Source organism: Staurois parvus, unplaced genomic scaffold (genome assembly GCF_062004578.1).
Source record: "Staurois parvus isolate SC_StPar_1 unplaced genomic scaffold, SC_StPar_1.0 ptg002140l, whole genome shotgun sequence".
In the NCBI taxonomy this organism is placed as follows: Eukaryota; Metazoa; Chordata; class Amphibia; order Anura; family Ranidae; genus Staurois; species Staurois parvus.
The window spans coordinates 5,446,642-5,464,589 of record NW_028319936.1 but is presented as its reverse complement, the minus strand read 5'-3'; the positions used below and the strand labels follow the sequence as shown (position 1 = coordinate 5,464,589).

The 17,948-nt window shown below is 39.6% G+C and overlaps 1 protein-coding gene across 1 annotated transcript in view; it reads right to left on the bottom strand.

The window, feature by feature from the left end:
* Positions 1-15,567: 15,567 nt before the first annotated feature.
* EFHC2 (EF-hand domain containing 2) overlaps positions 15,568-17,948 on the bottom strand; it is a 125,392-nt gene continuing 123,011 nt past the window's right edge. Inside the window, exon 15 of the mRNA XM_089665182.1 lies at positions 15,568-15,769. Coding sequence (XP_089521308.1) covers positions 15,674-15,769 — 96 coding nt within the window. The 3' untranslated portion in view covers positions 15,568-15,673. The remainder of the gene's footprint in view (positions 15,770-17,948) is intronic.

Here is a 17,948-nt window from a genome sequence, read left to right as displayed (position 1 = left end):
GAGTGGGGTGCCAGGGGGGTGACCCGAGAACAGGGGCGGACTGACAACTCATGGGGCCCCCAGGCAATAGGGGACCACGAGGCCCCTGTGTCCTTGCCCAAACTCAAAAAAGCCTATGAAAAAGGTATCAGGGGCATCTATTGGGGCCCCTTACTGGTCCCGGGCCCTCGGGCAGTGCCCGAGTTTCCAAATCGTCAGTCCACCCCTGCCCGAGAATCTGTGTCAGACTCACCGTCTGCTTCAGGTTCCTGCTGGGTCTGTATTCGATGCTGAGGAGGGAGAGCGGTCACCATCTTGGAGGAGGCCCGTGCCATGACTTCCTTGATAGATTTTGCCTTAGGTTTGTGTTTAGCGCCCCCGTACATCATACTTGCGGCTGTCAGGTGTGCGGGGGGTTAGGCGAGGCAGAGAGCAGGTAGTGGGGTCACTGGGTCAGGGCTGGGAGCAGCCGTGGGAGTCCGTGAGGAGCGGAGCTCTAGGCAGGCATGTCCTGCTGGGACAGCTTTGTGCATGCGCCCCCCGATTGGGAGGATTTTTGCAGTAAATGATGTATATGCTTATACTGTATATACACAAAAAGTCTCTATAAATCTTTAAAAATGACAGGATTAAATAGATAGATTTTACCATATGTAATGGGGTGGATTTACAAAAAGTAACAGGGTGGATTTACTAAAGGCACATAGACTGAGCAATTTGTAAGTAAAGCTGCTCCAGAGCTTAGTAACAGATGGGGGGGGCTCTGTTTACTTCTATCATCCAATCATGTGCAAGCAAAAAAATGCTGTTTTTTTTTTCCTTGCATATGATTGGGTATTCTTTGTAATATTAAGCTTTACCTCATTTACTAAGCTCCAGAACAGCTTGCAAAGTGCACAATCTATTACTCTAAAGTAGGACTATAGGATTTTTTTTTCATTTTGGATAGAGTAACGGAGGGTTTAAACCCCTGTAAGTTTTTTTTTATGGTTGCCATTTGTGTCTCATTGGGGAAATGTACCTTCAATTCCTGTCCCATAGCTAAAACAGGAAGTGGGAGGAAATTCCTACAAATTTCTACCCCCAAGACACTATACCCAGTGTCCCCTTTGGAACATTTCCCCCCTATCTCCTAAATTGTAAGCTCCAAGGAGCAGGGCCCTCCTATCCCTCTTGTATTGAACTGTATTGTCTCCCTTTATATTGTAAAGCGCTGAGCAAACTGTTGGCGCTATATAAATCCTGTATAATAATAATAATTACTGTTCTGGGGACAACCCAAAATGTGGAAATTTCTTTTACTTTCACTTTCAATTACAATAGTAAACAAGACAAACAGAGAAGGTGAATCTTCCTAACTGGGGCACAGAAAGCAATAAAAACCTGACAGGTGTTCTAACCCACCTCCACTTTATTCAAAACTAAAAAAAAAAGGTTTTCCTTCAAATTTATTTTAAGTAAATCAACCCCAATGATTTCCATATTTAGGTTTCTATGCATTACGGTTGAGAGAACAGATCCAAAAAGGCAGAGACTACTCAAAATTGGCTATTATATTTTTACATTTCTTAAATATCGCTTTCCTGAACCATTACTTAATTACTGTATGTGTTTAATTATTTATTTCCTTCTGTGAATTGACTTTAACCCCTTTTGGTGTGGTATTTACCAATAGTTTTGAGCATTTTACAGTAAATACGGCAAATCGGCATAGTAAATTGACAATTTCAGGATCACAAACGATATTTAGGAAAAATGTGGCCGGATTCCTAAGTACAGCATGTGATCTGCTTTAGTGAAGAGACCAGTATGTATAGAGAGAAAGAAAGATCATGTTGCCCCTGTACAAATCATTAGTAATACCTCATCAGGAATATGTTGTCTAGTTTTGGACACCAGTTCACAAAAAGGATATTGGAGAACCCGGGAAAATGCAGAGAATCAAACTGATAAGAGATATGGAGGACCTCAGCTATGAGGAAAGATTAGCTAAACTGAATTAAATCTCTCTTGAGAAAAGTTGATTCAGGGGGATATGATCACCATAGCTGTAGAGTTATTCACTTTCAGGTCATTACTGAGGACACTCTTTATGTCGTGGCACTCTTTACATCTGAAGGAAATGAGATTTAACCCCCAAATACAGAAATGCTTCTTCACAGTACAAGCTGTGAAAATGTGGAATACATCCCCTCAAGAGCTAGTTCTAGCCAGCTAAGCTTGTTTAAAAAAAAAAGAGCTGGATTCGTTCCTAAATGAACAAAATATAACTGGATATTAAAAGTTATATATGTAATAATACAAGCTGGAATATCCAATTGCCTCCTGGGGGATCAGGAATTATTTTTCCCCAACTAACGTGGATTGGATCATGATTTATTGAGGGGTTTTTTTTGTTTTTGCTTTCAACTGTGGGTATAGGATTGTGTATATGGAGGTTTTCTTTGTTTATAATTTTTCTGTGGGTTGGACTAGAATGGACTTTTGTTTTTTTTTCCCAATCTGACTATGTAATAATGATATGTTAGTAGTTTGTGAAAATTTTACTGGTTTTTCTTTTTAAAAGTTGATATATCTTTTTCTCTGGTGGATGGCTGCAGATTTTAGGATTCTCTCACTTTCACTGCACAACCATAATATGAAGTCTACCTCAGGGCATGAATTATATAATTTTTGTTGCTATTGTATAGAGTTGCACAACCACAATATGAATTGAGATATGTAGGTGGCACCTATCATATTTATACAATTTTTTTTGTGATTCCTAGAGACTAGCATTCATTGTTAATGATTTAGCATTCTTACACAATTTTAAGATTGATTTTATGACTATGTAATGTGAATATATATATATATATATATATTGGATGCAGCCCTACTCCCTTTCTTTTATTTACAAAGGAATGGATGCAGCTCCACTCCCTTTATTTTATTTACAAAGGAATAATGCTAGGCGCATGAAGAGGGTGAAATATTTTCTGGTTTTGTGTAACAGCCCACCTACAGTATGTAACACATGAGCATCATATTTAACTCTAGCTAGAAGGAAATTTTAGAGTTAAAGTTTACAACAAACTGTAGTTGTTCATGAACTGGTTGGTCTGACACCATAAACATAGATCTTCTAAGAGAAGAAACAGTACTATCCTGGGAAAGAAAGGGCAGATGATATCTCAGATATATATATTCCATGAATGTTGGGAATTGATAAGTGTTAAATGATATATTTAAATAGATTTATGTGCACTTTTTATTGTTATCAAAGTATCAGTCTATCTTTTGTTCTAAAACAGCTTGTGCCTTGTTAGTTCTTGCCAAATAGCCTTCCTAACAATGATAGCTGAATTCCATAAAGTTCAAATAATGGGGTTCGGACTGATAGATTTCCATTAAGGTATGGTACCAATTACCAGAATAATCATATAAATATTTACTTTATGTATATACAGATATTATACTTGGCTGCACTTCTGTTTGTGTTTGCCAAGACGTCATGTACCCTTGGGTCACTTTATTGAATATTAGAGAAAGGGAAGGTTGTAGAAGAAATGTACTAATATGATTTCAATAAACACAGTTATTACATTTGTGTGCATTTATTCATTCTATTCTATATGTTTCTTTGCTAAGAGGACATTTTACATATATTAAATCATTTTCATGAACTGGTTTATGCAATGCCCGATACAGGCAGATATTAAAATTGGGGCATTTGGCAGCCAATTCTGGCCCCTGGCAAGAGCCACTCCAAACATCAGGAGTGAATAGTGTACTGAGTAAAGCGGCAATAATTTAATTTATGCCATTCCCCTAGCAAAACACAAACCTCCCTTTAACACTTTTATCTAAATGCTTTTCTTATGAGTTTTCAGGTGAAAAAAAAAGCTGTCACAAAGCAGTGGTTTTCAATGCATAGCCCTAGGTGCAGATGAAATTCATCACAACAAAGACCTTTCGGCTCTGAGAGCTTCAGAACCCAATAGGGTTTTTAGGGGTTAAGATCAGATTTAAAGCAGAGCTCCAGTCTCCTCTAAAAAAAAAAATGTAGCTGTTGACTTTTAAAAAATAGCCACTCACCTCTCCCACTATCCAGCGTTGTGATTACCCCAGCCAGGTTAACCAGCCATCCTCTGTCCCCAACTCTGGTATCTTAAATGAGGGCACCAGGCACTGACAGCTTGCGGCTTCACAGCCAGGTGTCCACTGCACATGCGCAAGCAGCCCTGTGAATGGTCCCGCAGTCTATTGGGACCTGTCACGTGTCCCAGAAGACTGTGGGGAGGAAGGGGGGAGGAGAACTTCCACTTCCGATTGCCTAAGCAGTTAGAACACCAATTCTTCACTGGGAGCAGGTGATCAGTCCTTAAAGTGGAACTTCCCCTGTTTGGTGGAGCTACGCTTTACAGAGGTGGGTTAAGAGTTGTGTGAAGGAAGAGCTAATGTTTAGGGATAAAAGTGGTAAAAGTAGTTTACAGGTAAATCTGTATCTAAAGACACAACAAAAATGTAGAATATTGTAGTTTACCGTGTCAGAAATCCAGTGTCCTTGCAACTTTCTGTGTAAGTGAAATCTCAAACAATGTTACTAGCCCTCACAGTCTTCTTCTGTGATATACAGAATACCTACACCCTATGTAATGGAGATGGGAAGAAAAGAAGGTGCTTGTAGTTCAAAATCAAGTGAGCAGCCTAGAGTGACAACACTTTTCCACCTTAAATTTTTGTTTATTAAAGGATCACCAGGTGAAAATGAAGGAAACAAGCCTGAAAAAAAAGAAAATGAATGCAGCCACCATATCTAAAGGTTGGTATTCTGTAGTATATTACATTTGTGTTTCCATTTTAGACATACTTTAAGGATTAGGGGAGTTTAGTGATAGGTTACGAGAGGTAAACATTTAGACTATGAAAACAATGGGGCTAATTTGCTAAAACTGCTGTACACAGTATCTGGTGAAGCTGTGCATAGTAACCAAACTATGTTTAGGTTTTATTATCAAAGCTTTAAGTAGTTCTAAAGACAATATCTTCTTTACCTCCATGCATTCTATGCATGAAAATAAAAAACCTTCAGTGCGCAGCTCGGCCCCTTAACCACCCTAATACTTTTCTGAGCCCAATCTCAATCCAGCAATATGCTCAAGAGCAACGGCTCTCCTGGGTCTCTCTCTCCTCATTGGCTGACACACAGCATCGGGAGCCATTGGCTCCCACTGCTGTCAATCACAGCCAGTGATGAGGGATTGGCGGGCGAGACTGAGCCTAACTCTGAGTGTCCCATAGACACACTTGCTCTGGTGGCACTCGGCAAGGTGAAGGGGCCAGAAGCTTTGGCGGGGGACAGAAGAAGAGAAGGATCAGGGCTGCGCAAAGCAGGTAAGTGTGATGTGTTTATTATTTTAAAGGAAAAAAAGGTTAAATATTTAGAACCACTTTAACTGAACAAGCTGAAGTTAGATGATTGGTTACTATGCACAGCTGCACCAGATTCTGGGTGCACCAGTTTTAGTAAATCTCCCCAAATGTTTCTCTGATTCTTGTAAACATTTTTGGGAAGCAGTCAAAAAAAGGGCAAAGTCTAGATTTGGGATGAAGTGGAGGCTTCATGAAAGCCTGGGTAGAGGAACCAAGATCTCCATCTTGGTGTTTGAACCCTCTACAAATACCTGGTGCCTGCACATCAGCAGTAATGTTATCACAGAAACTTTTAACACCCATAACTTTACAAGCCTGCTAAATATATTCCAGATGGGTCACGGTATACAATAATTTTCTTAAGCAAATTCTTTCTTCGATCACTAAATTGTGGTGCTTGAGCTCCAGCCAAGTGACAGTCCCCCAAGGTCTACCTGATAAATGTATCCCAGTAGAATGATGCCATTAGACTGCTGCAGGCAGGGGAAAGCATTTCCTAAGCCTCCGTTTCATAGTGATCAGGGGATTATATTAACATATTGTAACTTTCTGGCAATTCACAGAGTGAGAGGCAGCAGAAGGGGGACGATTTGTTTTGTGTGAGCTTGCCAATTTTGTGGCAGTCCTGGAAGCTTTACATCAGTTTTTCACTGCAAACATAAATACATGGAATTGAATGATCTATAACAAACTGCCACCCACAGTTTTTTCTCAGATTTCCAAAACCAGATGATCAGAATCACCTTGAGATTGACTGAAAAATATCTATAAACTGGTTATAGGGTATTTTTGGTTGATTTCCATCACAATTGTAATCAAGTGATTGATGGAAACCAGGAAACTGCTAAATCGTTGGGTGGCAGGTCCTGTTGACTGTCCAATTTCAAGGGATCTTTTTTAAAAAAGTATTTAAAGTTATTGGAAAACCTTCACATTTGTCAAAGAATTGCAAAATTTGGCAAGTGTATGACCAGCTTTCCAGACATTTTATTGGAAATTATTTTCGAACTCTGTCTATAACTCTTGTTATTGCAAGGGTGCTTCTACACCCAGAAAGTTATTCTTTTATAGTAGCCTTATCAGGGTTTGTCCATAGTGATTAGAACTCTTAGAAAATGAATGTCTTTCTTGATGCTTTTTCATAGCAGCCCCTAAACCTGGATATTTTAAAAATAAGATGCTGTTACAAAGAGAAAAGCCAGGTCTCTCCCAAAACCACTGACAAATAAAACATTGTGTCACATCTCTTCTGCTTATTGCACTTGTTGGCACTGATGGTAAAACTGAGTAAAGGCAGAACTTTACAGATGCCAATAATATCGTTTGTGGAGCAATAAGATCTCTCTATGATCACAACACTGGGTTATAAATGTCAGCAAACAAACAGGGCTGGAAAACACAATGAATGATATTGATGTGGTAAACATAGAATAAATCTGTCAGGAACAATATTTCAGCAACTATAAGCATCAGAGCTGCAGGGGATTGGGCAAGAAAATAAAAAAGAGTATATGCTGACTCTAACTCTGTTACCAATCCTTCAACAGCATATTACCAACATGTTTCTTTTTTTTTTTTTTTTTACAATTTATTGTGTTTATTTACATCAAAGATTAATTCTATGGAGAAAAAAAAACATAAAATGCATTTTTAGATGGAACTAGTGTGGATATCTAAATTTGTCTTCATGTCAGTCTATTTATTTATTACAGGTACTTTTATAGCACCATCAATTTACGCAGCACTTTACACATATATTATATATTCACATCAGTCCCTGCCTTCAAAGAAGCTTACAATCTAAGGTCCCAAACCCACATACAAGAGCCAATTTACCTACCAGCATGTCTTTGAAGTGTGGGAGGAAACAAGAGTGTCTGGAGGAAGCCCACGCAAGCACAGGGAGAACATGCAAACTCCAGGCAGGTAGAGTAGTGGTTGGGATCTGAACCAACAACCCCTAGGGCTACCAGGTGGAAGTGCTAACCACTTAACTACTGTGCTACCCAACCTAAACCCTGTACAACAACCCTCTGACTTGGAGAGGAAGAGTAGTACTCTAAGCCAATCCAGCTCTGCTGCATGCAGCAGAGTAATGACCTCATCAGTCTGTTGCTGCTCCTTCATTGCCCAATCATATACCTGGGGTGGAAAGGTGACCAGGCTGTTTTTCCCAAATGCAGTAAAGAAAAGTAAAGTCACCAACCTGGCTTTTCTGTCTGATAGGGCTGTGTAAATCTGAAGACAAGAGGAAAAATCTCTGACAGGTAAAAAGGTACTATAGAAATATTCCAATTGCATATCTAGCTGTTGCCTTGAAATTCATATTTAAATTAAGCTTGGACCAATGTAAACATGTGTGTGCAGTACCTGGCCAATTCCTATGGAAGTTGTTCTCTCAATGGCTCCCATGTTTCCTGTGTTAACTATACAGCAGGGCTTCTGATCGGCATGGTACCCAGAAGGTAGTAAAAGCTGGAAATCACTCTAGTAGGCACCATTACTACCATTACTACACTGATCTCCAGCTTCCACAAGCATCGGCTAAGCATTGCACATGGATACCTACATGGATCTAAGCTGCACCAATGTAACTATGTGAAATATTCCATATCTAAAATTCAGCTTTAACTGATCCATATGGTGCAATTCGCCATTGCCAATTATAACAGCCCCTTCTGACACCTTTACCATCCATAGCCTTCTATGATGGATTCACATTTTTGGAATATTACTGGGGAAATGACATAAGAGCCACAAAAAATTTACAAAGTGCACAACAAACTTTCTCAGCCATGAGAATGTTATATTGATATAGGAATTACAAACACAAAAACTGCATAATGCTTATACATACTCATTACTTTTTCAAGGCAATCTATTATATTATGCATAAAAGAGCCTGATGCAAGAACTGTTGTCCGCAACAATCAAATATACTCACCCTTTCATTCTTCTTTACTGCACAAAAGAGATTGTAGTGTTTCTATGCTATGAGAAAAATAGGCATATTTTCGCAGATGCCTACTGGCCATGGAAGTAAGGAATACTTATAGTACAATATCTTGAGAACTGAAGAGAAAGGATGACCTATTTTCTTTCTGGAAACAGGACCAGTGCAGAAAGACTGGCCACTGATCCCAAATCTCTGTACAAATCATATTGTCGGGTAGTAATTAAAATGTGCATTGCTCAAGGAAATTAACTGCCCCCCTATAAATTCTACCTAACATGTTTATTTTTGTAAGCATACAATAATTAGAGGAATAGCCTTGGCAAAAATCTGGCATTGCTTCTAGACTATACAGTCTGTCTTCAAGTACCATATGCATTAGCAAATCAGGTGCTGTGACATGTAATATGTTTATTTGCAAGTGGCTTATCTTTAACCATCTTTATTTTTACTAGTGTTGTCTATAAAGAATGTCAGATGGGACATATTTGTGTGAGTGCAGCTTAACCTTTGACTGATCTCATGGTTAGGACACTAATAGCCAACATTTTAATTCTTCCTGTCACCTCACTTAATAGGCTGATTTTTCTGAGAAGACTTACATATTTGATTCCCATCAGAACAGGCATTCTTATATAGTAAAACAGCTGGTCATTTGTCTACAGCACTTGGCATACACAGGTTGTCAAATGAATGACTGTCAAATTCAAATATTTTTGAAAGACTTGGCTTCAACTTATTTATGAGAAACATGACTTTGACTTTTAAATAAAAGAATGGTTCTTTTACTGCAAATAATATAAAAGAACAATAAGAAAATTTCTGATTGGTTGCTGCAGCGTACATAGGTCGATTTTAAGAAAAGGTGTTGTTTGCTATTGACTGTATGCGTTAACATCTGAACCTACACTAGTGAGTTAAAGCACTGGGTTTCTGCTAATAAATGCCCACACATACGTTATGATTTTTTTGTTGTTCCAGTAGAATGGCGTATGGATATCTTTTATCTGTTACTTTGCTTGGTGCATGCACACTTCATTGCTTAGTGAGCCAGTATTTATTTATTTATGTATTTATTTATTTTTTAAAGATAAAATTCTGACAAGTGCACGTCTCCAAACTGTGGCCCGCAGGCCACATAAAGCTCGCTGCAATATTTTATTTGGTATTCAGCTAGGATCAGTAGCATATCCGCAGACTCAGTGCACATGTAAGCAGGTGCAGTTAGCCACATTGCCACAAGGTGGCTTTGTACCAGATTGGTGTCTGGTTCTGCAGGTAGTGCACTAAGTAGCCCCTTTTAGGTAGAGCCCTCCCACAGTGATATCAGGGATGATTTAGCACCCACATATAAGCTAGGTGGGGAGGGATACACTCAATCTTGGGGGAAGCCAAACACCCCACACCTGTGATATGTAATCTACACATGTGGGCCCTGGACAGGGCAGTAGACTATGTGGAGTGGACCTGTAAACAGGAAAAACTGGCTGTAGGCATTCTATCCCTTAAGGAGGCGGAAACTAGAGCGGATTGCAAAAAGGCCTTTTAAGCCACGTTTGAGATCCCTGTGTGAGACTGCTTCCCTGGAGGGTACCTGGGAGAAGTGTACCCAGCTAGGAGGTGTCTACAAAGGACACAATTCTGTGAGTACTTATGACCCTTGACAGAGGAAAGACTGTAGGGAGATGGGTGTGAGGTGCTGCATGTGGTTTCATCTGAGATTACTGCAGATCGTCTACTTTATGTGATTGACTGTGTATGTCAAGTGACTCTGGATTGTATATCCATGTGATGTGACGGTCTTGCCGTTCCCTGAACAACACTATTAAAGTTCAGTGAAGTTATTTATTGCTTGGACATTCCTTCTTTGTATATTAAGGTCTGATATGATGTCATGAGAAGTCCTAAGGCAAAGAGCAGGGCATAAGATGGTGGAGGGGTTGGCCTCAGCTGGAGGAATGATGTTCTAGCAGGGCTGGAGCAGGGGTATGGCCTTGTGCTTGGGTGCCAAAACTATCCAACTACAAAGCATATCTTAAACACAGACTGATTATTCAGATCAGTTGGTTTCATCTTCTGATGGGGACAGTGATGTAAGAGAGGGCTCTGAAAGAGACCCTGATCTCTGATAGGGACCCTCATGTAAGGATAGAATCTTATATGGTGGACTCTGAAGTGATAAAAGGCTTCTGTTGTAAAAGGGGGACTCTGATGGGAAGTGGGGGGCTCTGATATGATGGGGAGGCTTCTGGTGTGAAGGGGGACGTCTCATGTGATGTGAGCTTTTGATGTGATAGAGGGACTTCTAATAGGAAGTTATTTCTTGGAACACATTTATTCATTTAAATTTTACTCATTCATTTATAAAACTGATTTTTTTAGCCCACAAATATTTGTAAAATATATGCTAAGGCCTTCATACTAAAAAATTTGGAGACCCCCTGCCTTAGCACAACAAAAAGGCACAAAAACAGGATTGTTGAGATGTTAACTGCTTCCCGATCGCCCTATAGCAGAACTACTGCTACAGGGCGGCAGAGCTGCGCAAAATCATGTATAAATACCGTACGTGAATTTGCATCTCCCGGGTAGGGGGCATACGCGTTGTCCTACCCGCTCCGCCATTGGCGGCAACAGATGTCAAACACCGGGTCCAGGCCGGAGATTCCCCGTCGGCACCCGGAGATCACCGAATATCACTGACAGGGAAGAGACCTGTGTGTAAACAGCAGAGAAATACACAGCAGCATGTTTCCAAAGTAAAACACACCCAGCATACTTAGTAAAGCAGCACACAGCACACAGTTAACCCTTTGATTGCCCCAGATGTTAACCCCCTCCTGCCCAGTGTCATTAGTACAGTGTCAGTGCTTTTTATTAGCACTGATCACTGTATTAGGGTCATTGGGATGTCAGTGGCAGTTAGTCAGTTCACCCCCAGTGTCAGAAAACCTGCCGCAGTGCTGCAATCCCGCTATAAGTCTCTGATTGCCGCCATTACTAGTATAAAAAAAAAAATCTAGTATACATAATGCCATTTGTAGACGCTATAACTTTCACATAAACCAATTAATTTACATTTATTGGGATTTTGTTTAGCAAAGACATGTAGCAGAATACATTTTGGCTTAAATGTATGAAGAAATTAGTTTTTTTTTTTTTTTTTTACTGCATATGTTTTATAGCACAAAAACAAAAATATTGGGTTTTTTTTCAAAATTGTCTTTTTTTTTGTAGCGCAAACAATACAAAATGTACAGGTGATCAAATACCACTGAAAGAAAGCTCTATTTGTGGGAAAAAAAGATATACATTTCATTTAAGTGCAGCATTGCATGACCGTGCAATTGTCAGTTAAAGTACCGCAGCACTGTATCGCAAAAAATGGCCTGGTCAGGAAGGTGAGTAAATCCTCTGGAGGGGAAGTGGTTAATGCATTCAGTATCAAGGAACACATCTTACACATGGAGTATTAATGTCCGATGAGCTAAACAGGTTTAGGGTTTACATACAGCACACTAGGAACGCACCTTAATCTCCCTGGAGGTATTCCTGAGTGTAGCTCGGGGTAAAGTTTCAGCACCACAAGCGGTAACCCCAAGCTACACTCGGGAATACCCTGCAGCGCTGCTCCGGGATCTCTTCTTCACTTACCTTGTCCTGCGCTCCTGCGATGTCCTCCCTGCAGTGTCCCCGGCAATGTCCTCCGGCCGATGCCAGCATCTGTCATCTGGGTTCCGTTCCCTGTGATGTCAGGACGTACGGGGACGGAACTGGCGGGAAATTTAAAAATGTGAAAAAGTGACATTCACTAAATACACTAAAATCACATAGTAAAACATTACTGTATCAAAGCATTTCACATACATTTTGTCCCGAGTGCTTTTTCCTGTGCCCTGCCTGCATTTTTACTGTTCTTTCTGCCTGGAAACTGAGAAACGTCCATGGCGTCCAAAAAGCGTCCCTTTAGGTCAAAAGCAGTGTTAGACCAGTTAGAGAACAGCGATAGTAAATCAGAACCACTTGCAGAATTGAGTGATAATGATTCGTGGGGAAATTCATCATCAGACACTGAAAACGATTTTGCGACTGAGCTCAGTGATGTGCGAACTTGGCGCTATATTTAAAATTTCAGTGTTTTTGGTTTGATTATATTATTGAATTAAATTTATTATATTATTATTTTTTATGATTATTTATTAAATTATAATTTATGATTTCCTGTTTCAAATTTTAACATACCTGGGATGTTTACTAGACTCTTGTTCGGACAGATTTCAGTGAGTTATTCCTAAAAATTACAGGCCTACAATAAAAAAAAATACATTTTTCCATGCAAAAAATGTACCGCTTTGAGCACAGAAATACTGACATAATCAGACCGCTAGGGAGGCTATGCACCAAGTATTAGTGTGCAATCAGCTAAACAGATTCAGGGTTTGCATTCATTGTGTGCACATACATTGGTGCCCAATAACGTAATATCAGTAATGAAGTAAAACACTTTTTAGGAAAAAATGATTTACCAATTTATCATTTTTATTCATTAACCACGCTGTCTTGTGTCCACCTTGGTGACCTCAAATACTCAGCCATCAATCTGGGGACCACCAATACATCAAGGACGAAAAGATAGCCTTAATCTATCGACAATAAAAGTCAAGCTAAAGCATTCCCTTGATTATACTGACATTTTATTTTGCCTAAATGTCAGCATTTTCCATAAAACTATACGTAAACCCTGCTAATCAGGCGAGTCGCAGCTCCAAATTCATGAGCGGAATGGGAGAGGTCACCTTTGGTTAATTTATAAATAGAAGCAAGATGCAGCAAAGCATGGAAAATTTGGAGGTGTTGGAGAAAAGTAACGTAAATGAAGATAAGATCAGGGCTGTATATATGCTAGATAAATTAGCAATAAAAGCAAGGGAAACATGAAGCAACCTTTATAATTTTCCCAATGTTGCTGATTTGGCATGACTTCAGAGCTACCATACTGTTATAAAACAGAACCTTTACTTCACAGATGTGTTTCATCAACTTGAGACAAATTTTATACAAAAAAAAATCTTCCTGTGTTTCTGTTCTGAAGAAAGGACAAAATAAAATCCTTGAACCGAGAACATTGCAAGACACTGTGGTCTTTTTTAAGGAACATTTTAAGGACAATTTATTGCGAGAGTGTGTATGTGTGTGTCTTTGTGTTCCTTACATAAACTATGAAAGTCAGTCAAATAAATAAAAAAACTCTCATTATTTGGATCTCCCGATGTCCAGCATCTACAGTATCTAATGTCTATTGGCAACACTCTTCCCCCTTGTAATACAGAAATATGTGCAGTCTATAATGTAATTCCAGTAAACATATGCAGATTTATTCCCTTGTTAGGAAGATATAGAAATTATTTAAAAATTCCATAGATTGTGGATATATGACTCTAATAATATACAGTATGTATACATCATGTTATGAGGCTCATTGTTGGAACCAATCCGGTTGAAAATGAAAAAATGTTTTGTGAACTTTTCAACTTTACAAATATGAAAGAAAACATTGACATAGTGCACTATTTGGAGCTTAAAGGGAAACTACACTGTGTCTGAGCACCACAAACCAAAAATGTTTAATTCATTTTTAATATTCAAAGCCAACTCGCCCATCCATCCATGTCTCTATGCTTTATTTTGCTGAGAAACCACTTAGAAAAACACCCCCTAGCATTTCTGGCTATGACCAGTAAGGGCAGATGATTCATGTAGCACCTACTTCCTGGAATCCATCTGCTCTTAACCCAGGCATGCAGGCAGGAGGATGTTCTTAGCTGAGAAAAACCCTTCTCCCCTCCTGTATACTCCTGGGATGTATGATCTCATTTGCCTAGGCATGGAACCTAGGAAGTGACTAAAGAAATGTAAAAAAAAAAAAGTTTAAAACGAGTAAATATAATATACTTTCCTATCTATTTACTAATGCTAGCAGCATAAGGATTCAAAATAGTCAATGTTAATTCAGAGAGTGAAGTTCCACTTTAATTTATTTTAGATTTTTAAATTGTGACAAGAATCACAAGGATGGAGAGGGTCACCTGTTGTACAAACATTACCTAGACTTTTTCTACAGTGCCAATGTTTGTTGACTCTGAACACAACCATACACACATTTTCTATGGTTAGTGCTAATAGACATTCCAGTCAGTATTGGCATGTGCTTCCACCGAAGAGATCTACTGGGCTGGTTCATTAAAAACAGAGCAATGGAGATTAAAACAAAGGGGAGCAGCTGCAATCCAGCTGGATTCAACGTTGAATTTTAAAGAATAAATCTGAAAGGTAACTACTCTGCTCTTACCACCGTTTTCTTCACTACAGTTTTTAACAAATTTGCTAAATGCACAGAAATTCAGGAAGCCCTGGGGAACACATAAAAATTGCATGAGTACACACAGGGAAAGCAAAATATTCATGTTAATAGCAGCCCTATCAGCAGGTAGCTTTATGTTATGGAGCCACCTTTGCATTCAGGAACTACAGTTTTGTCTCCCTATACCTTATGGTCATTAAAAGAAACACAGAGTCCTGTATCCTAGGATGGCAAGGTGGTCCCCTGCTCCTCTCTCCCCCTCACACCTCCCTTCTCCAAGCTAAAAACTGAGTTGAGACTGCACTGTCCACTGTTAACTATCTGCTGTGAAGACTGGAAGTTCAGGGAAGCAGCACTGAAAGTGCAGGAGGCAGCAGAATTGATAGCTGTAAAATAAGCAAGAATTTTATCAGCTAGTGTACTGGGATATGTTTATTTTATTGTGCTCAATGTGTTAAACGAGGGATTAATACTGCTCTAAGAAACTATAGCTAGATAGCTGTGGGAATAAAATAGGAACCAAGTCCACAATCTATGATGTCAATTATGTTATATCTTGCATTAAAACTCTGACTACTAATGGGAGAAATTCCCTTGGGTTTCAAATGAATTCCAATTACACCTATCACATTCTGAAAACGGTATGCAACAGACTGTTTTCTCCTTAGAGGACACACTCAAAAAGAAGGTCAACATCAGTATGTGATTTTATCTGTTGTAAAGATAAAAAGCAAGTGACTTCTCAATAATGAGAAAAGCTGTATACTTATTGAACGTTTAATTTGCTCCGTTGTAAATGAAAAAATACATGTGAAAAAAATAGAGAATCTTCATTACTCCATAAACATCAGTACGCATATAGTTATACATTGCCTTTATTTTTCATGACCCAACAGAAATGCAAAATGAAAATCAGGTTTGCATGTGTTCATAAAGGGGTTATGAGCCAGATTATTGTTATGATTTCAGTTTTGCAGCCCAATCCATTCTTCCAGAAGAAGCAGGTAGTTCACGTTTATTACAGTACTGCCTGTAGGTTGTCCACTCCACTCAGCGTCAAACTGAAAACAAAGAACAGAATTATTATAACATAAGCAGAATCTATAGTATTTCATGATTTTAAAGCCAGGATACGGCTGGTAAATGCGCACAAAATCACGCGTCCCTGACCCACAGAGAAATGCTCTGCACTTTAGCAGATATGCAGGGCTGCCATGAATTCTAAATGGCACCCTTACACATTAGCACCCATGGCACATTTTCACACTCACCAAATCACATGGTGCCGCAACAGCAAGCAGCTCGGAGTGACATGTTTTGAAAGAAAAGAGTTGGGGACTTCTTTTCTGTAGGTAGGGCAGCCAATTGAAATGAATGGACAGCCATACGTACAGAACACAACCGCAAAAATCTGAACAGAGCCTAGGATAATTTATGCTTTCATAGGCTGCAGGTTTGACTGTTTCCTCCTTTTGTAGGCTTCCAGGAATACAGAGGGCTGGGAAAGTCAAATAGGCAGCTTGAATATTTAGTATGCTTCAGCCAATCCCAGGGGAGGTGTGCCCAGTAGGTGCTGGAGGGGAACATATATAGTCAGGGGTTTGCAGCAGCCCTGGGCTAGTCCTGCTGGGGAAGTTTCCAGCCTCAAGGGCTGCTGCCCCTTTGAGGCAGTCCTGCTGGAATTTTTCTGATCAGATGTGGCAGAGCAGGGGGACATATTCCTAATTTTTTCTAGAGCCAAGGATTTAGTCAGGGGAACTCGCTGAGGTGGAAACTGGGAGGTGTGCAGCTGCCCTGAGATATTGTGAAAAATTACCCAAGTGCAAGTTTTAATGACTATGTGCTGTCCTACTCTTGGGGCACCAGCTGTAACTCATTCTGAGACTGCTTCTACAGGCTCTCAGCTGTGGCATTCCCCTTTGTTTCTGGCTTAAAGACTATTCCAAAAATTTTTACTCAGTGAAGTGTGTCCTCCTGTTACAAGTCAGCATTTTTAGAGTATCCCATACCATCCCAACCCCTCTCCCGTTACCAGTTCTACAAGCAGCAAATGAACAAAATCTCCTAGACTGTTTAATGGAGCCAGAGTGAGTGGACTGTTGCCTATGTGATTGGTAGCCTCTGCACCAGCAGGAAAAGAACCAGTTAAATGAATGGCCCTTTTGAGGGTAGAGCTACTGTATATAAATGTGTGCATTGGGACAGCAATATTTGCCCATTACATACGCAAGATCTGCTTCCTGCTATGCAGCGCTATACAGTTGTTCGTGCTTTACAGCTCCTTTTTACAAGGTAGGTCTGCAAGTCTACAGATCTGCTTCCTGCTATGCAGTGCTATACAGTTTGTGCTTTACAGCTCCTTTTTACAATGTAGGTCTGCAAGTCTACAGACTGGAAACAATGCAAAACACAGAGAGTATTAATAGAAGTTTAGTATACCCAGGAGAAAAAAAAAGCCTACTGCAGTTCCTGGCTTGGCTGACAAACCAGTGACTAGAGCAGGCTTTTTTCCACTGAGTATACTAAAATTACTATTCAAAAGTAAAACAGCTCTATTGGTCCAGAATGTTCTGCCCACAGTACATTATCAGCCTTGATGAAGGGGGCCCTCCAAACCCTTAAATATGTTTTTTTAATGTATCTTTAAGAAAAATATGTTGTAATTTTTGGACTCTACATAGCTTGCCTGGCCCTTTCCTCTTTACACCTAAGACACAAGACCATTCTTATAGTTGTTATCCTTCATAGACATCCTTAAGTGCTTGTGTTGATGGACACTTCACTTTGTCGATGGCAACAGTTTACCATCAGTTTGAGAAAGGTGCTTTCCACCTGAGTTGACCTAGTCCTGACCTACAATTGACATTTACTGGGTTTTGCATTCCCATGGACTTGTGTTGAAAACAAAAATCCAACTGATGCAAACAAATGCCTGTCCACACAGGCCCAGAAGGGTGTCTTTGTCCATGCCTAACCTAAATCTACATCAGAATACATACCTGAGCAAGGTGATCCAGTGCCCCACATCCTTGTGTTCACCTGTGGGTATCTAACCTTATCTTACTCTATTCAAAACAAGTTGGGCTGGAGTTGGGCTCCCACCTCAGATACATTTATGCATAATGATTAGCACACCTTTAAGGTGCCCCCCTTCAAAATAAGCCTAGTTTTTCCTGTTTTTTTTAAATTATAATTCAATTCTCACATATCTTTTAATAATTTACGTGCCTGCATTAGAGT